The 26,659-nt window shown below is 46.2% G+C and overlaps 1 protein-coding gene across 7 annotated transcripts in view; it reads right to left on the minus strand.

The window, feature by feature from the left end:
• The window catches only part of ADGRD1 (adhesion G protein-coupled receptor D1), a 181,648-nt gene that overhangs the window by 130,666 nt on the left and 24,323 nt on the right, over positions 1-26,659 (minus strand). For all 7 annotated transcript variants that reach the window (XR_014828481.1, XR_014828480.1, XR_014828483.1 and 4 more), the window contains 5 exons: positions 12,925-13,104; positions 9,917-10,171; positions 7,470-7,534; positions 6,028-6,183; positions 177-236 (listed from right to left, as the gene is read on the minus strand). Coding sequence is in view for 2 of the 7 variants with exons in the window: in XM_003483408.4 (XP_003483456.4) it covers positions 177-236; positions 6,028-6,183; positions 7,470-7,534; positions 9,917-10,171; positions 12,925-13,104 (716 nt within the window). In the remaining 5 variants the exon portion in view is untranslated. The remainder of the gene's footprint in view (positions 1-176; positions 237-6,027; positions 6,184-7,469; positions 7,535-9,916; positions 10,172-12,924; positions 13,105-26,659) is intronic.

The raw sequence follows: 26,659 nt of genomic DNA on the forward strand, positions 1-26,659 counted from the left end.
GAAAATCAGTTGTCTATCCAGTCAAAACAAGCCCTACTATCCCAGATTTCAAGACCGAGAGATGCACCATTTCTCTGACAGATGTGAATTGGGCCATGTTTATGCCACTTCAAGGAAGACAAAATGGTTCCCAAAGTACCTACGTTTTCTAAGACCAAAATGTTCTTTTTTCTTACCTCTGACACAGCACTCCAACTGGGCAAATGAAGAACTTCTCCCATGGCTTTTAAGAAAGTCTAAAAGCAAACAACACAACACTACTTAATATGTACCCTTAAGCCTCATAGTCATAAGACCTTGGATCTTCCTATTTTTATCACCCACTGGCTGGGTTTTACATATATATACTATACTACTATATATACAGTAGTAAAGGAAAACAGCTCCCATTAGTGGATCAAGTTACATTTTACAAAGCCCTTTTATAGATGTTATCTTATTGACTCCCTGTGACTACCCTTTAGTCAGTGACAAGCATTAATTGCTAGATGTGTGTTCACAGCTTAGTGACAGCAGAAGCCCTGAGCACAATGTCTGGGAGATAATAACTGACCTTCAGGAAAGGCATGTTGAATGAATGAATGTATAAATGAATAAAAGAATGAATGAATGAACAAATCAGGGCCTCCTTTATATGCTTTTCTTTGAATGGAAAGCTAAACTGACACAAAATAAACACTTGTTTAATTAGAATTTACTTTTCCATAAAGCAGAAATTACTTGGGGTCACTTGTCAAATCGCCTTAACACTATGTTTGGTTTGGCTATTATTCTAAGAAAGTGAAGTTAGCTTCTAACATCTTCAAATTGGGAGGTTTAAATGAAATTATGTGAATTTCCTCCTCCTTCTGAAAAAACAAGAAGCTTGGACAAGCCATAGCCCACAGACCCACATGGCCACAACTGACCAAAACTGAACAGCAGCTGATTCCTTAGTTAGTTGTGTGTCCCTTGTTTACCTCAGTCCTCACCACTCCCTGTTGCCTTACACTTAGTCTGTTTCACTTATTTACATTACTTGAGTAGGTTTTTAACTATGTATCTTCCACTATAGACACCAGAATTAAACTTAGAACCCAGTCTAAACCTCCCATATTTCCAGCAAACAGCTTCTCCAGAAAAATCATGTTTCCTCATACACTTTTAAATGCTAAATATTTACAGAATACAGCATCAAAATGCCTCATACTTTCATTTATCTTTGATAAATACTCATAAGACTCTAAAATGCAATGCCTTAAAAATTAAAGATGAAAAAAGAATCATGATTCCTGCCCTCATTGGGTTTGAGGTCCAATGGCTTAGTTTCTAATCTAGAGCTGGGGTCTGCACTTTTCTTTAAAAGGATCACCTAGTAAAAAATTTAGGCTTTACTCACCATACAGTTGTGGAACAAACACTCAATTCTGCCACTCTAGTGCAAAGGTAGCACAAACAATCCATAACTGAATGACTGTATAAAATTTTATTTACAAAATAGGCAATGGGCTAGATTTGACCCAAGGGCTATACTTTGCCGACACAGGAATATAATCCAAGCCACATTTTTATCTTAAATTTTCTAGTAGCCATATTTTAAACAGTAAAAAGAAAACAGGTGAAATTAATTTTACTTAGCCCAACATAAAATATCACTTCATCATCTAACATAAAAATTACCAATTTGGTATTTTACAACCTTCTGTCATACTAAATTTTAGAGATCCTGGAGTTCTCCCTGTGGCTCAGTGGAAGCACATCTGACTAGTATCCATGAGGATGTGGGTTTGATCCCTGGCCTCGCTCAGTGGGTTAAGAATCCTACATTGCCGGGAGCTGTGGAGTAGGTCGCAGACGTGGCTCAGATCCTGCGTTGCTGTGGCTGTGGTGTAGGCTGGCAGTTGCAGCTCTGATTTAACTCCTAGCCCAGGAACTCTAAAAAAAAATTTTAGAGAACCCGCATGTATTTTATATTTACAGCACATCTTAATTTGAACTGGCCACAGTCCAAGCGCTCAAAAGCCATGGGTAGCTAATGACTACCTTATTACCTGGCACAGGAAATGACTTCTCATCACTTTTCTGTTCAACTCTTAGTGATGAGAAGCAAGACATCATGGAAAATTGGAAAATGGATGCCAAAGATTTTAATTTCTCATCCAGTCAGAAATCAGTGGAGTTTGGCAACAACAACAACAAAAAAAAAGGAGTTCCCGTCGTGGCGCAGTGGTTAACGAATCCGACTAGGAACCATGAGGTTGCAGGTTCGATCCCTGCCCTTGCTCAGTGGGTTAACGATCCGGCGTTGCCGTGAGCTGTGGTGTAGGTCGCAGACGCGGCTCGGATCCCGCGTTGCTGTGGCTCTGGCATAGGCCGGTGGCTACAGCTCCAATTCAACCCCTAGCCTGGGAACCTCCATATGCCGCGGGAGCGGCCCAATAAATAGCAACAACAACAATAAAAAAGACAAAAGACAAAAAAAAAAAAAAAAAAAAAGAAATCAGTGGAGTTTGGGGTCAAGCTGCATAATTCCTCCCCAGGACACCCAGAATCAGGTTTCTCCACAAAGACCCACAACAGAGGTCTCAACCTGATGGCCCATGGGCTGAATCTGCCTCATAAATGTCTTTTATTTGGTTTACACATAATTGCTTTTGTTAGTGTGTCTGGTCTTTTTAAGGCTGCACCCATGGCATACAGAGGTTCCCAGGCTAGGGGTTGAATCAGAGCTCCAGCTGCCAGCCTACGCCACAGCTGCAGCAACGCAGGATCCAAGCTGCATCTGCAACCTATACCACAGCACACGGCAACACCAGATCCTTAACCCACTGAGCGATGCCAGGGATCGCACCTGTGTCCTCACGGATACTAATCAGATTCGTTTCTGCTGAGCCATGACGGAACTCCTGTACATAATTGCTTTTAAATTTCAGGTAGCTGTCCACTTTTTTAAAATTGAATGATTTTCCACTTAAAAATGCCATGGAGGAGCTCCCATCATGGCACAGTTGTTAACGAATCTGACTAGGAACCATGCATGAGGTTGTGGGTTTGATCCCTGGCCTCGCTCAGTGGGTTAAGGATCTGGGGTTGCCGTGAGCTGCGGTGTAGGTCTCAGACACGGCTCGGATCCCGCATTGCTGTGGCTCTGGTGTAGGCCGGTGGCTACAGCTCCGATTAGACTCCTAGCCTGGGAACCTCCATATGCTGCGGGAGCAGTCCTAGAAAAGGCAAAAAGACCAAAAAAAAAAAAAAAAAATTGAAAAATGCCATAGAACTTTGCTTGCAAAATCAGAAGAAGTAACCCTAAAGGTTAAAATCAAGTGGCTCTGAGCATCTAGCTGCTACTCCCTGTGGGTGGGCTCATTCCAGTTTGCCCCAGTCTCTGCTTCTCCCTATTGTCTGTCTGACCCAATCAGCCATTTGTCTGGCCCCTACATGCATCTGAGTTTGCACTTTCCGAGGCTGTTCAGTATAACTGAGGGGAGGAGAGCCAAAGGAAAGAGGAAATCACCAAGTCTAAAAAGCAAGTGTTTCCTATGTTGATCTTCATTGGATTCTATGTTCCCTTACAGACATGTGAATCTCCTTCAAGGCTACGAAGGAGCCCCAGTCTCCCCTTCAACCTTCTGAACAGCCTGTTCCTCTAAGTATCCTCACATCCACTCCCTGAGCTCAGGTGGGGAGACCAGAAGTGCTTCCTGTGGAGAACTGGAAGTGCTCCGACACAGCTGCCTTGGCCCCGTGCATAACACCTTATGATTGGCTGAGCCAATGAGCAGGCCCACTCCCCTTGGCCAATGATTGGTCTAGCTGAGGTCATGTGAGGGGATATCTGCAGGAACCATGGGAAAGATTTTCCTCTTCTGTAAAGAGGGAGGTGCCTCCTGCCTTTCCTCTCTCTGCTGGTCTTTGTCAGTGAGGTGTGGTGATTGGAGCTGTCCTAGCCATTTGGAAACACAGCAGAATGCTTAGAGAGGGATCGAATCAGCTATCGCTCTGATTCGACCTCTAGCCTGGGAACCTCCATATTCAGTGGGTGCAGCCCTAAAAAGACAAAAAAAAAAATGCAGTCCTATTACTGGTTATTTGCAGTCAATACCATTCTAACAGAGACTTGGGTAATCAAATTATCCCCATGTCACAGATTGGGACACAGGCTTGCAGAGGTTAAAAACGTGGCCAAGGACATAACTGAAGGTCAGACCAGCTTCCCCGACTCCAGAATTATAAGCTCTCACAGCTCAGGATATCCCCTTATAGCACTTTTCAGACTCCACAGTCCATCTTCACCCTGTCAACCCTGAGCCTCTTGGAAACAAAGTGGTTCTTGGTCATTCCAGATCCCCAGAACCTAGCATGGTCTATGAATGAACCAAAGAAATCTAAGAAGTGTAACTCTTGTTTCTCTCACCTTCGCAGGAAAGCTCCCAGGACCCTCCCTGCATTTCAGGATGTCTTGTTTTAATGAACACATGCTTTCACGTGCTTCTTTGGGCCCCTCTTCAACAAGGAATCCAGTAAGAATTAAGAACCCTTAAAAAGCACTCACCAAGTGCCAGACACGGTACAATGAACATGGGAACCGTTCTGGTCCCCAATTAGGTGGGTACTATTATCATCTCCCCTATATCTCAGATGAGCAAAATGAGACAGAGAGATGCTAAATAACATGACCAAGGGTGTGCAGTAAGTAACGAGCAGAGAGTAAGTAACAACCCGGCAGTGAGACCCTAAGATACATCCTGCTCCTAACCCATATGCTGCACTTTTGAGGTGAAACAGCCTCAAACATCCCTTCTCTCTCCATATCAGCCAAAAGCCGTGGGCTGAGATTGAAGCTGTCAAGCCCCAAGAGCCCAGCATCATCCTCTACTTTGATCCCAGAAAGATTCTGAGAAGGAAAAAAGAAAGCACCTTGATTCCAATATCATACGTGGTGCATTCACTAAGTGCTTTAGATGACTCTGGGAACACCCACTGAGATACAAGTTACAGCATTTGGGTCATACTGTGGACCCACAGCTAAATCTGCCAAAGACCCAACTTTAACCTGTAGCTAAGGGAAGTAAGCCGAGTTTAAAATGGGAGTTGCATCACTTACATGTGGAATCTGAAAAAAGGACTCAATAAACTTCTTTGCAGAACAGATACTGACTCACAGACTTTGAAAAACTTATGATTTCCAAAGGAGAGAGGTTGGGGGGTTGGCAGGATGCCGGGGGTTTAGGATGGAAATGTTATAAAATTGGGTTGTGATGATCATTGTACAACTATAAATGTAAAAAACTCGTTGAGGAATATAAAAATGAAATAAAATAAAATGGGAGTTTCAAACTCAAAGGCCTCCAGAGGCCAGATAGATGGAGAAGTGGGCCAGGCTGTCTGGGCGCTAGGAAAACAAAGAGTTGAGTCCCATCCAAGGGGATGCAGCAGAGACCACAGAGCTGTGTTGAGCCGGCTGGAGTGGCCACATCATCTGGTTGTTCAGGAGACTTCAGAACCCCAGACTTGTGTGTGTGTGTGTGTGTGTGTGTGTGTGTGTCTTTTTAGGGCCACACCCTTGGCATGTAGAGGTTCCCAGGCTAGGGGTCCAATCAGAGCTGTAGCCACCAGGCTACACCAGAGCCACAGCAACACAGGATCCAAGCCACGTCTGCAACCTATACCACAGCTCACAGCAATGCCAGATCCTCAATCCACTAAGCAAGGCCAGGGATAGAACACATGTCCTTGTGGACGCTAGTTGGATTCATTAATGGCTGAGCCACGACGGGAACTCCTTGAACCCCAGACTTTCATATACAGGTTCCTCATTTTTTTAAACTCTGTGTAGGTCAAACAAGACACGTCTGAGTTGGAGCTCCCTGGTAGCACAGCGGGTTAAGGATCCAGCATTGTTACTGCTGGGGCAAGGATTTGATCCCTGGCCCGGGGAACTTTTGCATGCTGTGGGTATGGGAAAAAAAAAAAAAAAAGACACATCTGGCAGTTTACCATCCCTGATCCATCCCTGGTCCACTCAGCACAGAAATCAGAGGGCTTCACCTTGGTGAGATTCAGCGCTGTCTCCTCCGAGAGGAATTTATTGGGTAAGCTGAGCGACACATTTTGAAGGTAGTTCAAAACAATTCCTGGACTCTGGAAGTTTTTCCTCTCCTCTGTCAAGTTGGTTATGATGGGATGGTAGGCATCAGTGGGCACCTGAAGAGAGTTCAGCGACATGAGTTGCTATTAAGAACGTTAAGCCGAGACGTTCTCCAGAAGTTCAATGCCTCCTCTGGGCCTCATGCTTCTTCCACCAGAATAATCATGATTATGGCGCCTACTCTCTACCTGGCGCCCTGGTGACTATTTTACATATATTAACATTTCATCCTTATACCAACCCCATCAAATACACACCCACTTAGTAGACGAAACTAAGCACAGAGAGGCTGACGTGGAAATAAATGAGAGCACTGGGATCTGAACCCACACAGATAGTTCGAGAATTTATTCACTCACTTTTTGTTTTGCTTTGTTTTCTTACAGCCACACCTGGGGCATATGAAGTTCCCCAGCTAGGGGGTTGAATCAGAGCTGCAGCCGCTGGCCTACACCACAGCCACAGCCACAGCCACACAGGATCCTTAACCCACTGAGCAAGGCCAGGGATAGAACCCGCCTCCTCACGGATACTAGTTGGGTTCATTACGGCTGAACCACAAGGGGAACTCCCTGTTCACTCACTGTTAAAATTCTGTGGAAGGAAAGTTGTTGTTGGATCACCAAAGCTAATTCTAGAGGGGAACATTTTGCCAATGAATCGATCCTTTCCTCAAACTTCAGAAGAAAGAGGCACAGAGAGGAGCCAAGTGTAGAGATCAGCTCCTCCTTGCTCTCTGCCCAGGGTGCCAAGGGCACCAGGAAACAGCCTTGGGGGCCAGTGGTCCCTGCGAAGGCTTGTTCACTCTACATAGGCCTGAGGCTACAGGCCACAGGAAGCAGAGGCTCTTTCCTTCACTCACTCTAGCATCAAGAATCAGTGCCCACATTATCTTCTCCTCCATTTACTTTTGTTTTTGTTTTTGTTTTTTGTTTTTTTGTCTTTTTGCCTTTTCTAGGGCCACTCCCGAAGCATATGGAGGTTCCCAGGCTGGGAGTCTAATCAGAGCTCTAGCTGCCGGCTTACACCAGAGCCACAGCAATGCCAGATCCGAGCCGCATCTGCGACCTACACCGCAGCTCATGGCAATGCCAGATCCTTAACCCACTGAGCGAGGCCAGGGATCGAACCCACAACCTCATGGTTCCTAGTCAGATTCGTTAACCATTGAGCCATGATGGGAACACCTCTCCTCCATTTATTATATCTTCCCAGACAGTATACGGCTGGTAACTGTGAGCCAGACTCTCCTGGCATATAGTCTAAGCAAAAAAAAGACATCCCAAGATGGGGCAGTGAGGGGGTGGGGTGGGGAGGGCAAAAGAGAAATGCATCTGCTCACCATGGTGTTTGCTGTGGGTGTCATGAAGAAGTTTGGTGATGCTGAAGACAACAAAACATGCTTTCCTGGAAAAACATCGATAATGCTTAATTAAGGACTAAAACACAGTCCCCTGGTCCACCCTCAAGAAGGCCTGTCTTCATTCAAAAATCGACCAGCTTCATACCCCAACTAAGAGAAGCCAAGAATGTCTTGAGTAGGAACGTTGCCAGAAAGATAAAGGGCTCAGAAATTGGCTGAATGGGTAAACTGTATGGATTTTCGCAGGTCAAGTTATTTTTCTATTTTGATTCTAAATCTCTTGGGAACACTCTTAATCATATAAAAAGATGGCTTGATACACACTTTTACTGATTGCAAAGAAAGAAGCAAAAGAAATGGATTTCCATGGCTTCTGGACTAGTTAGAGATAAAATACAGTGTGGTTTGTCACCGGGCTGGGACAAACAGGAGGCCTGCTCTGGTTCAGCAAAAGTGAGGGCGTGCGCCACCCCGCGAGATGCCAAAGTGTTAACAGAACACCTCTCCTGAACCCCGAAAGGATCACTCAGCACCCTCCCGAGTGTGGGGTGCGGGAGGGGGTGGGGATGACGCACCACATCCCTGAGCCCAGACATGTCCTGTGACAGGGGTTTGCTGGGACAGCTACAAGGGCCAGAGACACCAATCCCTCTTTCCAGTGTTGTAAAACAATAAGCTATCAAGAAGGCAGGACTGGGGAGTTCCCATGTGGCACAGTGAGTTAAGAAGCTGACTGCAGCAGCCTAAGTCACTGTGGAATTGTGGGTTAGATCACTGGCCCCACATAGTGTGTTAAAAGATCCAGTGGTGCAGCTTGTATTTAATCCCTAGCCCCAGGAACTTCCATAGGCCTCGGGTAAGACCATGAAAAAAAAAAAAAAAAAGGGAGTTCCCATCGTGGCTCAGTAGGTTAAGAACCCAACAAGTATCTATGAGGATTTGGGTTCAATCCCTGGCCTCGCTCAGTGGGTTAAGGATCCGGCATTGCTGAGAGCTGTGGTGTAGGTCTCAGATGTGGCTTGGATCTTGTGTTGCTGTGGCTGTGGGGTAGGCTGACAGCTATAGCTCTGACTTGACCCCTAGCCTGGAACCTCCATATGCCACAGACACAGCCCTAAAAAAAGCCAAAACAAACAAACAAACAAAAATTTACTTAAAATTAAAGAAAAAATAAGGAAGGCAAGATCTGTTTGAGGCTCTCAGTTAACACAAATATGAATGACTTCTTAGTCTCAAAGTGACCAATCTCTGAATCTTGGGCAATAAAATGCAAGAGACGGATGTCCTTTCTTCTCCTAGGGCATGGTATATTTTACACGTCCTGTGTCACTTCTGTGAAAGGAAATGAAGTCCCTTTTCTGAGTGAAAGGCTGCAATGAACACAGGCGACTCGGCTTGCACAGCGGCTCTGAGATTAGATAGATGGATGGATGGATAGATGGATAGATAGGCAGATAGGTAGGTAGGAAACAGTGTGTTCACTCGTGGGCAGAATGAAAATGGAATTGTAGGGAATGTATAAATATTAGTTTTAAAAACAGCTAAAATGTATTGACAATGTGCCTTATTCAGGCAAGTCAATGGCCTGACACCCTTGCCCCATTTAATCTTCCCAACATCCCAGGGCAGGGGAAGTGGTGTTTTCATTCATTCACAGAGGAAAAAACTGTGATTTGGAGAGATTAAGACACAAAAGACCACATACATATGATTCCATGTATACGGACTCTCCAGAATAGGCAAAGCCACAGAGACAGAAAGTGAATGAGTGGTTGCCAGGGGCTGGGGGAGGAGGAAACGGGGAGTGACTGCTAATGGTGCTGCTTCCTTGAAGGATGATGACCGTACAAACTGTGGCCATAGTAAGTACCACTGAATTGTACACTGTAAAATGGCTGCATTTGTGTTATATGAATTCCACCACCAGTTTTTAAAAGTCACTTCACAAGTCCCAGGGCTTATCGAGGTTGGGGTAGGATGTGAACCCAGGTTCCCTCCAAGTCCCTGATCTGAACCACTGCTCCATGCTGAGCGTCCTTGGGGCTCTCCAAGGGCCTGTGGGTGGGCCTAGCACGTGGGAGGCATAGGGTAAACATTTGTGCATGAAATGCACTAATGGGCCTGGACTATTGACTTCCCACAACAACTGTGAATAACCACCTGTCACGTGCACCTTGAAGCACCCCCCCCCCAACCAGTGCAAGAATATCCATCTCAGTATGTTTCTGGTAAGTTGTTGATTCCTTCATCTTAGGGAGCGAATGTTCTAGAAAAAAACCACTGTATTAATGAGATTCATTAGGACACAGCTGTGTCAGGAGAGTGGGGAGAAATGCTGGGAAGGGGAGGCAGTTCAAAGGTCCCCACCCCACCCCCGACCCTGCTGGAGCTAACATCACACCCGCAGCCCGGTGCCCCTCACTGACCAACAGCGGCTGTGAAGTACATGGCGATCTCGTCCGGAGTCAGGGCGCGCTCCCAGATGATGAACTCGTCAAATGCTCCGTTGTCGTAGCGCTTGGTCTGGTCCTGCTCGGACCCTATCACGAGGTTGGCATTGGGCTCCCCGTAGGCATGAGCCTCTTTTCCACTCGGGTCTGAGTTGCTCAGAGTCCCGTTGACATAGACTTTCAGACCCTCCTTGAACTTCCAGGTAAACAGGACGTGAGTCCAGTAGGGGCCTGAAAAAGAGCAGAGACAGGTTTCTGATGATGTGGGTGGAGCGGCACTCGAGGTGGTCCTACCAGTTTTCAGCGCATCCCTCTTGCTTATGATGACTGGTCACTGCTGCCTTTGGTTGCGACCTAAAGATAGGTCCTAATATACATCTGACCTGCCTCAGTTCTTTGGTGCACAGGAAAGAAACCACTCCCATCCCCCAAATCCCAGAAGCAGTTCAGAGACCCTCTGCCATTTGATTTTCCTTTAATGATTTTATTTTATTTTGGCCGCACCTGTGGCATGTAGAAGTTCCCGGGCCGGGGGATCGAACGAGTGCCACAGCAGTGACAACACTGAATCCCTAACCACTAGACTGCCAGGGACCTCCAACCCTTTTCCATTTTAAATTAAATGAAATAATAATAAGCAATGAGGTTCCAGTCTCTTGGAATATATATATATATATATATATATATATATATACACACACACACATTCATATATATATGTATATATATATACACACACACATTCATATATATATGTATATATATACACACACATTCATATATATATATACACACACATTCATATATATATATATACACACACATTCATATATATATATATACACACACATTCATATATATATATATATATATATATGACTAGGTCACTTTGCTGCCCAGCAGAAATTGGCACAACATTGTAAGTCTTTTAAAAAAAATTTTTTTAATTAAAAAGACAAAAAAAGAAATAATAACTCATGGTCATAACTTGTTCAAAAACATTCTTTTAATCCAGCCAGTGACTGCAGTGCAGGTCACTGAGACCTATCTGAGGGCCTCATGCAGCCTGCAGGGTACTGGGGTCCACCTCAGCCCTGACCTTGTCCATGTGACATCAACCATCATGGCGGCACCATGGAGGACAGACCACCCCTGGCTCCATCAGGATCCTCCTTCAGGAGCCGCTGCAGTGACTGGTCACTCCGGCATGAGAATCACATTCACCCACAAGAGGAAAGCTGGGCAGACTTTGACAGCAGCTTGATCCACAAAGAGCCCCACTTCCTCGCACAGGTGTGTTGACTTGCCCGTCACCCAAGCCAGGTGCTCCTCTTAAATCACCCAGCACTTAGGCCAGGCTTCCCACTGGGGACTGGGCAACTTTCTAACTGTGAGTCTCGCGAGAACACTTGGATCTAGACAGGTCCAAAGTTATCATGGCCCTTGAGAGTGAAGGCAAGGATAACACATCTTTCAATGAACAAATAAAGGGCTCATTGCCAGGCAGAAATGTTTACAGTTCTCCCTGTTTCTCTGGGTGGAGGAATAGCCAAGGTTCAGCAGACCTGACTTTAAAACACGTTCCAAAAACCTGCCTGGTGCCTGATGCTGTGTCAGCCCCAAGAAGCATGGGGATGAGGCCCTTACATAAGAAGCTGGTAGTGGGTAGGATGTGACAAGGGCCAAGAACAAACTACAGGACCAGCAGGTCTTCCCAGGAAAGGGAGGCAGAGATGCCTTCTGGCCTCCAGATCAGAAAGGGCAGATCCTCTCCAACTCATCCTTTCAAACATTCAGTGTGCATTGAATGTTCCCCTTTTCCAGAGTGGGGGTAGAAACGTGGTCCATGCTCACAGCACCCAGAGAATCAAGCATATACAGTTCAGTACTCACTGTACATTGCGACTCCAGGTTCCTTGTGCACTAACAGCCACCCTACGACCTAATCCCATTATTGTGCTCCCTCCCATTACAGATGCTGAGACACACAGAGGGTGAGTAAGGCACCCAGGGCCACACAGCTAGCAGAGTAAGTGCACTGCAGGATGTGGTCCCAGCCAGAGTCCATGCTTTTAACATAGAGACATAGAACCCTCTTCTCTTTTTTTTATAGCCAAATGTGCAGCATATGGAGATTCCCAGGCGAGGGCTTGAATCAGAGCTGCAGCTGCTGGCCTATGCCAGGTGGCCACCCATCACCCTGTGCCCCAGAGATGTGAGGGGAGCTCCCCACAAGGTGGAATCATCAGACAGAACTGTGTGGCCTTCCACCACCCATCTTCACACTCAGCCACAGCTGCACGCACCTGGTCCCCACACGTCCCCAAGCATCCCTCCGGAATCCCAGGCCCTCACTGGTACCCACACGCCTCCCCTCCAGCATCTTTTCTTTCTCTCAATCGTCAGCTCCTCCCTCTTTTCCAAAAGCTTTTGTACATCATAGCTTATAAACATTTCCAAGTTTATACCACTAAGAAGAAGGAGAAGGGGCAGGAAGGAGAGGAGGAAGAGAAGAGGTGGGGGAGGAGGAAGATGGGGGGTCAAGAAAAGAAAGAGAAACAATAACCAGGTGTGGAAAGCACTTTGCATGTGATAGTCCATTTATTTTCCCCCAAGCTGCGGGGTAAGTACTATTAATGTCTTCACATGGCAGCAATGAGGCTGGGGTGGTAAATAACATGATGTGGTGACACAGTCTGCAATCAAAGAGACCCTGGCCCTTAACCATCATGGGGACATCTCAGCAAAGGACATGATCTCGCCCTTTGCAGTAATTCTTCCCAAGCACCCCCTCAGAGGAAGGAAAGGGCTCATGTGCCCAGAGGCCAAAGGGCGAGAGCTCTGTGCCCTTGGGTTCAACCACTTCCCAACTTGGGAAGGGCCTTGTCCCTGCTCCCCCTCAACCCCCACCCCCCAACCCCCTCACCCACTCCCCACCACCCACCCCCGCCTCCCTGAGCATCCCTCAGCAGCAGCACCCTTACCTGGGGGGCTGAAGGTGGCCTCCCATGTCATGGAGTTGTCATGGGTGTACAGCTCCACAGAGCCCTTGCCGCCTCTGGAGCAGACTTTGAACAAGTTGGAAATGACCTGTCCCCCATACGCAAACGGAGCTGATCTGGACTGTTCTCCTTGTATCTTCCAGAAAAAAGAGAACGTGACCCCTGAGGACAAGAAAGGCCTGGGGTTATTATTCATGAAAAGCAAAAGGGACTTCACCTCACAGAAGCAGAGCCCTCTCCCAGCTCTTCATTTTTCATTTAAAAAGCAGTTTTTTGGTTTGTTTGTTTTTCTCATTCTAGAAACCATGCGGGTTCAATTCAGAAAAGACAGACAGCAAGAACAGGTAATGTTTATTAAGGGCTCGTTAAGTACTAGACACTTTTCTAAGTTTTAAATGAACAGTCTCTACACTTACATATTACAAAACCTGGCTGTCACCCCCATTATGCAGATGAAGAAACTGAGGACCATTTGCCCAGAGTCCGTGAACTAGGACAGACTCTAATGAGATTCAAACTCAGTCAACCCCCACAGACAGCATCTGTTACCTTCCAAAACCTCCTCCATAAACATATTTTACAAAGAAAGGAACCAGCTTACACATACTAGTTTATAAGCCACATTTTTTAAAAAACTTACTGCATCATAAACTCCCTCCAAGGTCCATAAGTACACCTTTATGTCATCGTTTATACCCACACAGCATCACATTCTGATCAGGAACTGTCATATATATGTGTTTGTGTGTGTGTATATATATGTGTGTGGGTGTGTGTGGGTGTGTGTGTGTATGCAGAAGTTCCTGGTCAGGGATCGAGCCTGCGCCATAGTAGCAGCGACCTAAGCCACAGCAGTGACAATGCCAGATCCTTAACCCAATGAGCCACCAAGGAACTCCTGTTATTTAAATTAAAAAAAAAAAAATGCCACTCCCCCCCATGGTTAGGTCTTAAAATGTCTTTCAACTTTTTAATTTTCCAAAAAGAGCTGGAAGCTAAACCTCTCTGCACATCTTGGATTAAATGCCTTTAGGATAAATTCCCAGCACAGAATTTCTCAGCAAAGAGGAAGACCACATTGAAAAGTTTTGATACCTACAATCATTCATTTCCAACAAAGTGGGGTACACAGGGGTTCTGGCGGCCATTCATTTCAAAACACCTGGTTTGCAGGCTCCCAAGCGCTGAGCGGGGGGACCCACACTTCTCAAGGACTAAGTGGTCTGGGCTCGGATGGTAATGTAAATGAGCAGGCTCCTCAGTGGGTGTGTCTCCATCACCAGAAGGGGGGGGCGGGGAGGAGGGGACACGACACGCGTGAGGAGCAGAGCCAGCTCTGACCCATGATCACCTGGTAGGCTGGGGACTGGCTCCCCAGGGAGGAGTAAAGGTGGCCGGACGCGGCTGGAAGCTCCTGCCCTTGTCCCTCGGAGTTCCCTAACTGCCTCCACTCTGCTTCTCCGATTCCAGTCACATTTACTCTTTCTTTGCATTTGAGTAAATGCCGTGCGTGTGTGCATGCGTGCGTACGGACGTACGCATGCACGCAGCCTGCCTGGACGCTGCATGCGGAAGCTAGAAAGACAAGGGTCAGCGCTACCCCAGCAACGTGGCTCGGCGGGGGATGGGAAAGCTTCACGGATGCTGGGAAAAGATGTTGCTCTGAGATGATCAAAGCAGGCCCACAATGGGGGTGGAAGGGGTGTCCTGAGCCTTATTTATATAAATGGCACCAAATTCACAGTTTGAATCTTATCTTCAATTGAGGTTATGGGCAGAGTCTGAGTCACTGAATTAAAAGAAAGCATTTGTCACCCAGTCCCAAACGTGTGTCCCAAAAACCAACCGTCCTGGCCGTAATGCCTTATGAGTGGACAAATTCGCTACAAGTTGTCCAAAGGTCTTCAGATGATATCATGGTGACAATTGCATTGCTTTGTACTTTTGTGGGGCCAGAGCCTTAATATGATTAAAATTGACATGGCATGATTTTATAAGCCTGGTTTGGAATGTCTCCATTTTAAAAAAAATATTAAGAGGAACCTCCAGATAATGGATGGGGTCTGGACCTTTCTTTAGCTGAGTATGGTCTTTTTTTTTTTTTTTTTTATGGCTACACCTGTAGCACATGGAAGTCCCTGGGCTAGGAGTCAAATTGGAGCTGCAGCTGCCAGCCTACACCACAGCCACAGCAACAAGGGATCCAGTCTGCATCTGTGACCTGCCCCTCAACTTGTGGCAACTCAACGAGGCCAGTGATCACACCCCAACCCTCACAGAGACAAAGTCAGGCAGGTCCTTAACCCACTGAGCCACAACACGAACGCCCCCCCCCCCCTTTTTTTGCCACACCCATGACATTGAAAAATTCCCAGGCCAGGGATTAAACCCACACCACAGTAGTAACCAGAGCCACAGCTGTGGCAACCAGGATCCTTAACCCGCCCACTGAGCCATCAGTGAACTCCCGGAACATGTTCTTAGGGCTACTGAGGAGAGAAAAAGTCCTCAAACGTGCCCTGTGATGGGGTCACCCCAACAAGAAGATGGGACTTGACAGGCTTCTCCAAGGGCTGCTGGGCTGTCCCAGACACTATCCCTCTCCAGCCCACTCCCTGCAAAGGCAGCAGGTGGAGGGAGGGGACTCCAGGCCGGGGGTATCCCAGCACCTCTGCCCGCCTTGCACTGCAGTGGTGCAGAGTCCAGAATAACCCCCCACACCTTCCTGCTGGGCCCCTCCACTCGGCAACAACCGATTTCATGGAGAAACAGACACAGCACATTGTGAAACTTCTGTTATGAAACAAATTCCCAGTAGGATGCACAAAAGCCTATTTTTTCCCAAACACTTTGCTGCATTTAAAAATTCCTTTCACTCCATCCACTCCATCCTGTCTTGGCCAAATGTCTTTCTGTCCAGGAAGAAAAAATAAAAATCGAACATTCGGTTTGGTGTTAGGTAAGAAAAATTCAAAACAAATCAGAAGCCGAGCTTTTCATTTTTGTTAATTCAGCTTATAATAATCATTTCTATCTGATGGACAGCCTGGATTTTTTTTAATCTTTTTGACTGCGCCCAGGACATGTGGAAGGTCCCAGGCCAGGGATCGACCTCTCCCCGCAGCAGAGAAAACACCAAATCCTTAACTCACTGCACCACAAGAGAACTCCACAACTAACACTTAAATATCAATTTACGTCTTCGTAGAGTATTAAAAGATTCACACTGGGCCCCCTAATATTATTATTTTCAGGAACTTTGCTTCATGCACCTGGGACTATCATTACAAAGAAGAAAAAAATATGAAAGAAAAATAAGTGCCATATTGACAAGATGATTCAACACTTTTCTGCCTCTTAATGAGCTTTTTTTTTTTCTTTTTTTTTTTGTCTTTTGAGGGCTGCACCCTCACCATATGGAAGTTCCCAGTCTAGGGGTCAAATTGGAGCTGAAGCTGCTGGCCTACACCACAGCCACAGCAACTCAGATCCAAGCCATGACTTCGACCTACACCACAGCTCCTGGCAATGCTGGATCCTTAACCCAATGAGCGAGGCCAGGGATTGACCCCGTGTCCTCATGGATACTAATAGGGTTCATTATCACTGAGCCACGATGGGAACTCCTTTCCTTATGAGCATTAAATTTATTCATCCAAAAAATAAAGTGAGGGAGTTCCCTTATGGGGCAGCAAGTTAAGGATCTGGCATTATTACTGCAGCAGCTAAGGCGGCTGCTGTGGCAAGGGTTCTATCCCTGGCCCAGAACTTCCACATGCCTCAGGCACAGCCAAAAAAAAAGTTAGGAAAGTTCTTTCTCAAAAAGACCAAAAAAAAAAAAAAAAAAAAAAGGAAGAAATATACAGCTGTCCCAAGAAAAGATGGATACATTCGAGTGCATAAATATTATAAAATTCTGCAAGGCAAAAAATTTACCATGACAAAATCAAAAGACAAATGACAAACCAGGAAAAAAAATATTTGTAAAACATTTAACAAACAAGAAATGAATGTCCTTACTATATAAAGAACATTTTATAAAGAAAAGCATGATCACTAACGTTTAAGGAGAACCTACTTTGAGCAAGGCAAGGTGCTCCAAGAATTTTACATTAACTCTTTTAATCCCCCTAACAACCTTATGAAGTAGGTGTCAGTATAGTTCCCATTTTTAAAAATGTTTTATTTTTCCTTTACCACCACACCTGTCATATGGAGGTTCCCAGGCAAGGGGTTGAATCAGAGCTGTAGCCACTGGCCTACGCCACAGCCACAGAAACACTGGATCCAAGCCACATCTGTGACCTACACCTCAGCTCACGGTAATGTCAAATCCTTAACCCACTGAACAAGGCTGGGGATCGAACCCACGTCCTCATGGATGCTAGCTGGGTTCTTAACCAGCTAAGCCACAACAGAATCTCCCTAAGTTGTGTTTCACTTGCTAAATTGAGGGGGTGTTTGCTGCACAGCCGCCAATAACCAGAACATAATCTTACCTGGAGCCACTTGATAAATCCCCCAAAACTAATCTTACATGTCTTCAGCAGACCTTGGGCAGTCCACAGAGAATGAGTCCCTTTCCTCACCCCGAAGTCCTTCCCAGAGGCCACCACAAGGATGTCCCTCTGAATCACTACTCTGGGCAGCGCGTTCGGGGGAGAGGCTGCTACAGGGTTAAGACCGTAGCAAGGAACCACTCCATCTTTTCCTGCTCCCAAGTGGACAGGGGTCAAGCATGAGGTGGCCCCCCAACTGAGGGAGGCCCCCCACCTGAGGGAGGCCCACATCCACCTTCCACGTAGTGGTGTGAGGGGCCTCAGGCTTATCCACACCTGTCGATGATGAGTGCCGGCTTTCCAGCCAGTGTCCACCAGGAGTACTCAGAGCCCCAAGAGCAGACTTGAGGACGTTCTGGAGTATGAAGCTGGGGACACCGTAACCAAAGCCATCATTTCACTTCCTGGCTGAGGTCTGCCCTCGGATAACACCTGTCTCAGTCAGCTTGGCCTGCCATAACAGAATGTTACAGACCAGGTGGCTGAAGTGACAGCTCTTTCTGACAGTTCTGAAAGCTGGAAGGCTGTGATCAGATTGCCAGCATATTGAGTTCTTGGCAAAAAAACCCGCTTCTTGGTTTTATCTTCATGTGGCCTCCCATGGTACATGCACACAGAGGGAGAGAGAGCCCGGCTTCCCTCCTCTTCTTCTACGGCATTGATCTCTCACCTCAAGGCCTCATCTAAGCCTAACCACCTCCCAAAGGCCCACCTCCAAATACGATCACATCAGGGATAAGGTATCAACCTATGAATGGGGGGGCGCGGCACACATTCAGTCCACAGCAAAAACCTCACTCAGTCTTTCAGTTATTCATTCAACAAACATTTATTCCATGGCTGATACACGACAGACGCTATGAACAAGGGTCTGCAGACAGAAAAGTGAACAGACCCACAGGCTTCCTGGACTCCTGGACCTGGTACCATGCAGGGCAGGAGAGAGACAGACATGAGTGGTCACACAGGAGTCTCCACAGGGACAGCTGTGACAAGGGCTAAGGTGGAGACCCGTGGGCCCCAAGGCACAGAATAGGGCACCCTCTAACCTTAAGGTCCTGAGACGCCAGTTGCTTTGAGGCCTGAGATCTGAAGGGAATGGGTGTTACTTGGATGACAGATGGCCCAGGAGGAAGGACAGCAGGCCCTTTAAGGAACAGACTTCCCACCAGCTTTGTGAACAGATGGGGTGAGGACGTTTTGTAAAAGGGAGGCAGAATTCGGCTCATGGGGTAAGTGTGGGCCAGGAGAGACCTGGGTCTGAGAGCTGGGTTAGGTTAGAAGGGAAATCTGAGATTGTACCTCTGTATGGTTTTCCTCCCAATCCCCCCACTAAACCTGGGCCTCGTAAGAACATAGTCCTCTCTCCCAGGGGTCTGGAGCTGAGACGTCTCACTGGGCTAAAATCAAGGTGTGGGCAGGACTGTGTCTTGGGGGAAGTTCCAAGGAGAATTTATTCCATCCTTTTTCCACCTTCTAGAGATGCCTGCATTCCATGGCTCCTGGCCCTGCCACCATCTTCAAAGCCATTATCACTTTTCTCTCTCGGATTCTGCCTATCTGCCCCCTCCCTTTATTTTTTATTTATTGTTTTCTTTTTAGGACCGCACTTGTAGCCTATGAAAGTTCCTGGAGCTCAGGGTCGAGTCAGAGCTGCAGCTGCCGGCCTATACCACAGCCATGGCAATACCAGATCAAAACCACATCTGTGACCTACACCACAGCTCACAGCAATGCCAGATCTTTAGCCAGCTGGGAGAGGCCAGGGATTGAATCTGCCTCCTCATGGATACTAGTGAGATTCTTAACCTGCTGAGCCACAGCGGGAACTCCTGCCCCCTCCCTTTATAATAATACCTGTGATGATCCTGGGTCTAAATGCCAATCAGGACACTCCTCATCTCATGTGCCTTAATCATTCACCTTCCCCCACTGCAAAATGGGTAAAGAGGAGTTCCCGCTGAAGCACAACAGGATTGGCAGTGTCTCTGGGACGCAGGTTTGATCTCCGGCCCTGCACAGTGGGTTAGGGACCTGACATTGCCACAGCTGTGGCATAGGTCGAAACTTCAGCTCCAATCTGATCCCTGGCCTGGGAACTCCATAGGCCTTAGGGCCAGCAAAAAAAAAAAAAAAATTATGTGGGATCACTGTGTATCATTTTTTACAAGTGCATGTTAATCTACAATTATCTCAAAATAAAAAAGATTTCATAAAAAGAGAAAGGAGCTCTTGCTCAGCCGGGAAGGCCTTTAATCTGATCTGGCTGGCTCCACTTCCAATTTTATTACAGCGTTTCTCAGGCATGGGAGTTGGATGTTCTCCCAGTTTGGGGTGAAGAGAGGCTATCCAGAATAGGGGCCCTTGGTTTCTTTATTGTAAAAGGAACAGAAGATGTCAAGGGAATCTACCAACCAGAGGATTCTAAGTGGGTTTTCCATGCAGTATGGCCACTGGGGAGGAGAGAGAAGCAACTGTGTAGGGATCTGGTAATGGAGCAGATCCTGCCAAGGGCTTGGGGGGGTGGGCGGCGGAGGGGGTAAACACAAACACAGACTGGGAGTTCCCTGGTGGCCCAGTGGGTTAAGGATCAGGTGTCACTGCAGAGGCTCGGGTCACTGCTGCTGGGCAGTTTGATCCCTAGCCTGGGAACTTCTTCCTGCCACAGGCGCAGCCAAAAAGGGGGGGGGGGCAGAGAAAGAGAGGGAGATTCAGACTTTCTGTATAAGCTGAGAAAAGACCCAGACACCTAGTGGCAATCAACCAAGATCATGGCCCTAGACGTGTACTCTGATTCTGTAGGACCCTGAAGTATACTCTGTACCTCTGCATTTCAGCCCAGTACTGGCTGACGTGACAGTTTCTACCCACATCTTCCTAAGAGCTGATCATTCCACCCACTCTGGTCTTGGACACTTTCTCCAAGGGAATTTTAGCATATAGATATGCCTTTATCCCACAAATCGCAGTGTGAGAAGTTCCTCTCCTTCTCAGTTCTGATTGTGACAAGGACAAAGTCCATTGGATGGTAAGGAACAATTGCCATTTTAACAAAGAAATGCCACAGCTCAAATTGAGAGCTGCTGGCAGGTAAGGGAAACCAACAGAATTCAACAATACAGGTATCTTCCACTTAGGGGATGATTACTGGTTTTCAATTCTTGGTGATATAAAGTTTCCTTTTCAATTGACTCTAAGTAAAATGTAAAGAAAAAGAGTAAGTATTATAATAGAGTTGTGGTACACGGATAAAAAAAAAAACATAAAAAGCAGTTTAAGAGTATAATTTAAGAATTGCTACTCTTTTCTTTTCCTTTTAGGGCCATACCTGCAGCATATGGAAGTTCCCAGGCCAGGGGTCAAATCTGAGCTGAAGCTGCCACAGCAACACCAGATTTGAGCCACATTTTTTTTTTTTTTCAGGGCCTCACGGCGACATATGGAGGTTTTCAGACTAGGAGTCTAATTGGAGCTGTAACTGCCAGCCTACACCACAGCCACAGCAACACCAGATCCAAGCCGTGTCTGTGACCTATACCACAGCTCACAGCAACACCAGATCCTTAACCCACTGAGGGAGGCCAGGGATCGAACCCGCAACGTCATTGCTCCTAGTCGGATGTGTTTCCGCTCAGCTACGACAGGAACTCCTGAGCAGCATTTCTGACCTGTGACGCAGCTTGAGGCAATGCCAAGTCCTTAACCCACTGAGCGAAACCAGGAATTGAACCCACATCCTCACAGAGACAACGTTGGGTCCTTAACCTGCTGAACAGCAATGAGGTTGTTGTTGGAGTCAACCTCCAGCAAAGAATCAGGAGTCTTAAAGACATTCTATTATGATTGGAAATTTAGATAATTGCATCCTTCAACTTCCACCAATTAAAGTAAATAATCCACTCTAAGACTTTGGCATAAACACATCCTGCCTCAATGCCTTGATAGCCTAAGTTGCCTAAGTTGAGTTAAGGGGATGATGTGCCATTTTTGGCCCACTTTAGGACTATGAGGATAGAATTATGTCTGGCTGTGTCAGTCCCCTTGGGTACAATCTTCAAATGATCTACTATGATCCACTCAACATGGTGGAGACCCATGGGCCAAAAAACACAAAGAGAATGGTTTCCAAGACTTTCTCAATCATCCTAAAAAACACAGAACAGTTGAGGAGCAAAGGGTGAGGCTACACAAGAGAGACTTACTCTTAAAGTAGAAACATTAAAAGAGATAAACTCCAAGGCTCAGAATTCATTGTCTTCTCTGATGCTGTCTGCTCTTTACTTGACAAAGAGAAGTTGGGAAGATGTAAAGCTTCAGCACCATATCCTTAGACTTTTTCCCCCAGCTCCATGATTCCAAGATGAGGAAGTAACAACTAAGTGAGGTAGGAAAAATGACTTAGCAAAGAACAAAATCTGGAGAGAAAAAGATCTGACGGTCATAGTGGCTGAGGATCTGGATAACAGAAGAGACACTGGGTGAACGCTGAGGAATTCCATCTCTAGCCATAGTTGAGTTTGCAAGGGTAGAACAAGCGCTGTGTGAAATGCAATGAGAAATTAGGAGTTTGAGATTCGCAGATAGAGCTATGATCTATAAAATAGGTAAACAACAAGGACCTACTATAGAGCACAAGGAACTATATTCAATATCTTGTAATGATCTCCAACGAAAAAGAATCCAGAAAAGAACATGTGTGTATATGTATAACTGAATCTGCTGAACACTTAAAGCTAACACATCAGCTATACCTCCAATTAAAAAAAGAAAAAAATTTTAAAGAAGTGGAGTTTTTTAATGAATTTTCTCTTACAGAGGAGTTGGTTTTTAATTTTATGAACATTTTTGGGAGGCTGCACCCACGGCATACAGAAGTTCCCAGGCCAGCAATCAAACCCCATTCATAGCAGTGACAACACTGGATCCTTTTCACTAGGCAACCAGTGAAAAGTTTACAGGAAACTTTTGGATATTAACTTTTAAAAATGAAATTAATCACTGTGAAAGAGGCTGTTTCTGCAAACAGTAAGCCAGGCTATTTGGATCCACCCATTTTGCCAAAAACAGTTTAGAAAGTTGTTTCAGATGTAAAATCTATGAGAACCAACATAATCCAGCCAACAAAACATATCTGTGGGCTAGAGTCAGCTCCAACATTACAGTCTATGAGAATCACCTGGAGGGCCTGACTAAAAACCCAGATTCCCAGGCCCCATCCATGGAGATTTTTGCTTCAGTGGGTCCTGGGCTGGAACCTGAGAACTTTCCTTTTTAACAATCTCTGCAATAGACCCTTTACTGATGGTCTATAAACAATCCTCTGGGATACTATGCACTAAATCGTGGTGTGGCTCTAGGCAGTCTTGAGCCCTCTCTGGGCCTCAGTTTCCCCATCTGTGAAATGGGTGTCCTGAATGAATACTTCTGAGTCCCCACCGTAGATTCCAACATCCCTGTAACCCCTGATCATCTAAGGAAGACAGAAGTTGACTCCCTGCCTGGCTGGCCTGTCTCTGCCAGACCCTGCTGGAAATTTCTGTCCTGAAACTCCATCCTGCACATGTCTTAGGGTTATGTCGAAGTATTTTGAATTTAGTAACCTAATGCAAAAAGTCCTCTCCACGCCGACAAGGGACTGTGGATGGTGACATTTCCCAGCTGCTGCCTGGAGCTGTAACAGGCTTCTTGGTGTTTACAAATGGAGGAAGCTCTAATGCTCGAGAAGGGGAACAAAACCAAGGGTGAATCTCCAGAGGCAGGAAAGATAAAGCTAATGAGTAAAACAGGAAGAATGTCTTTCTTGGGGGGAGCCAAGGTGATGCAGAGTTGAACTTGCATTCGAGGTAATGACTCAAGATGCAATGTAGCTCAATATCAGAAATAACTTTCTGGAGTTCCTGCTGTGGATCCAGCATTGTCTCTGCAGTGGCTGGGGGCACTGCTGAGGCATGGGTTTGAACCCTGGCCTGGGAACTTCCACATGCCTAGGGTGTGGCCAAAAAAAGAAGAAATAACTTTCTGAAAGTCAGAGGAATGCAAATAATGGTTCAGGCCCCTTTAGGAATGGAGAAGGACACATGGTGGGTGTTATTCAAATGGGGGCCCATCAGACACTGGCCCCGAAGAGGCATTCAAAGGAACTGAAGCATCAGAAAGACAGACTGGAATGGAAAGAGAAGGACAAATACCTTATGATATCTCTTATATGTGGAATCTAAAATATGGCACAGAGGAACATATCTACAAAACAGAAAGACTCACAGACATGGAGAGCAGACTTATGGTTGCCAAGGGGGAGAGGGAGGGAGCGGGATGGACTGGGAGTTTGGGCTTGGCAGATGCAACCTATTCCATTCAGAATGGGTATGCAATGAGGTCCTGCTGCACAGCACAGGGAATTCTATCCAGTCTCTTGGGATGGACCATGATGGATGATAATATGAAAAAAAGAATATATACATACACATAAATACACATGTGACTGGGTCTCTTTGCTGAACAGCAGAAATTGACAGAACATTGTAAGTGAACTATGATTTTTTAAAATAACAAGAAAGAAAGACTGGAAGTATCTGTTCAGTCAATGGTGGATCAAGCATCTATGATGCAGATATTCATCCCTGAAGATACTGCGATAACCAAGACACAGCCCCCACAGAGCTAAAGGCCAAGGAAGGAGAACTGGAGCTGGCAAGACGGTGCTTGTTAAGCAAGGATTGGCTGGAGTCTGAAATGGCTGTGTAGTTACAAGGGGAGACCTTGAGACCATAAAGATCTCAAAAACTTCCCCTGCATTTGCACCCGGTGCCCATGAGAAAACTTCCCAGGAGGCACCACTGACCAAAAAGCAGGTGCTACAGTCAATTCAGAGACTAGAGCTGGTGGAGAGACTCCCTGGGATGGGCAGGGTGTGGGCAGAAGGGCTTGGAGTGAGCAGCCTGGCAGAGAAAGAAGATTCCACGTTCTATCTAAGACCTCGGAGATAGAAGAGCTAAATAGCTCAGATGTTTTATCCTTTTCTGACAAGCCCTAACCTCAACTCTGTCCTCTGAAACATTCTTAAAAAAAAAAAACAAAATAGTCGAAAATATCAACAGAGACCATCAGAGAAGTGGGAAATAACAAACAGGAAAAGAGCTGACCTCTTGGACTGGGTGTGAGGAAGGTTTCTTTAACATTCTTTCTTTAAACACTGGTTTTCTGAGAAGAATAATGGGTTGAAATCAATGATACTGCAATAAAACTTTTAGAAATGAAACAAAAAAAAAAAACCTGTATGGCACAGGGAACTATATCCCGTCTCTTGGGATAAACCATTATGGAAGATAATATAAGAAAAAGAATGTATATATATATATATGTATGACTAGGTCACTTTGCTCTACAGTAGAAATTGGTACGACACTTTAAATCAACCATAATTTTTAAAAAATAAATAATACAAAATAAAAGTTGACTACTACCCAGGAAATAAATTAATTAAAAATGAAAATGAAAAAAAAAAAGAATAATGGTTATACATTTGTTCCCACCAGCATGTCCCCCCAAAAAACATGGAGGAGGCTAAGTCGTTGTATTTGAAAAGGCTAATCCAATGTGGACAAGTTTTTTGTTTGTTTTCTTTTAGGGCTGCACCTGCGGCATATGGAAGTTCTCGGACTAGAGGTCGAATCAGAGCTACCGCTGCCAGCCTACATCACAGCCACAGCAATGAAGGATCTAAGCCACATCTGACACACTGAGCCACAACGGGAACTCCACAAATGTAGGTCATTATTGTGATTGGTCCAAGCATGTCAGCTCCTGTAGGAGGGTCATACCCAAGCAGGCAGACTGGGTTAGGACCCAGACCCTAGTGACAGGAGGGAAGTCTGGGGCCACGCACACTGGCTATGACCTCTGGACCAACCACATGCTGGGAACACATCAGCGCTCAACCCCATGGGGAAGAAGGTACTTCAACGGACCCAAGGTAGAGATACAGAACTTGGACTCAGAGGTTAAGTGGTTGCTAATGTCACTGCAGAAAGGAGCAGGATGGGGACTGGAATCCAGGCTGCTTGGCCCCAAAGCCCAGGCCATTAAGGTGCTCTGTGTCCAACTGGCCCCATGGTCAGAGGCTCAGGAGTCTGTGATGAATGGAAGGGCAAGGTCCATCCCTGAGATTCAGTTCCACCGGAGGAAGTGCAGATTTCTCAGGAGAAATTGTAAATCCAGACTTTTTTGTTTTCCCTTTTGAGGACATGTGGTATATGAAAGTTCCCAGGTTAGGGGTTGAATCGGAGCTGCAGCTGCCAGCCTATACCACAGTCACAGCAACTCGAGATCCAAGCCACATCTTCGACCTACACCACAGCTCATGGCAATGCGGATCCTTAACTCACTAAGCGAGGCCAGGGATCGAACCCGCATCCTCATGGATCCTAGTTGGGTTCATTATTGCTGAGCCATAACAGGAACTCCCAGAAATCCAGATTTTTATGTCCCATTTTCCTATTTTTCAAAGCCAGCAGTTCATTCAAGAGTGTTAACTCCATGCTGGCAAAACCAAACCCAGCCATAGGCCAGAGTCGTTCAGAGGCCTCTAGGTGACGATCTCAGAGTTCGGGTAAAACTCGCAAGTAGTTCTGGTTTCCAATAGCCCTGCTTCCCCACTCGTCCCATCGTAGTCACCCTTCAAGGGCTGGTCATTGGTGATAATCCCTAATCATCGATTCCTGGGACCTCCATGTGAGTCAGTTACAGCGGAGGCACCTTTCTTTGAGAGAGAAGCCCTTCCCTCAGACCTCGAGACAAACCAGGGAAGAGCTCCCCTCCCTGCCCTCCCCCACTCCCACCTCCCTGCCCCCAGGCACCGAAGGCTCTCCTGGCTGCCTTAGTCATTGTAGCTGAGGCAAGGCTGTTTTAAATTTAGAGACGTAAACAAGCCTGCTGTGTTTATAGGGCTGTTTGAACTCAGGAACACCTCGAACTGCAGATTTGTAAATCTGGCCATGGTTCTGGACCTCAAACCATTTCTCAAAACTCCGGGTTCTTCAAAGTCCAAAATGCATCCTCCCATGTGTGATCGCCTTGTTAAGCTTTTGTTTACTTTTACTGGAACGGAGTCCATGTGGTCCAGCATCGAGAGCAATGCATTCATCACAGCGCTGTTTTGA

The sequence above is a fragment of the Sus scrofa genome, chromosome 14, assembly GCF_054392235.1.
Source record: "Sus scrofa isolate SSC_HxYL_T2T_F1_AM1 chromosome 14, Sscrofa_HxYL_maternal_Yorkshire_Landrace_v2.0, whole genome shotgun sequence".
NCBI classification, from domain to species: domain Eukaryota; kingdom Metazoa; phylum Chordata; class Mammalia; order Artiodactyla; family Suidae; genus Sus; species Sus scrofa.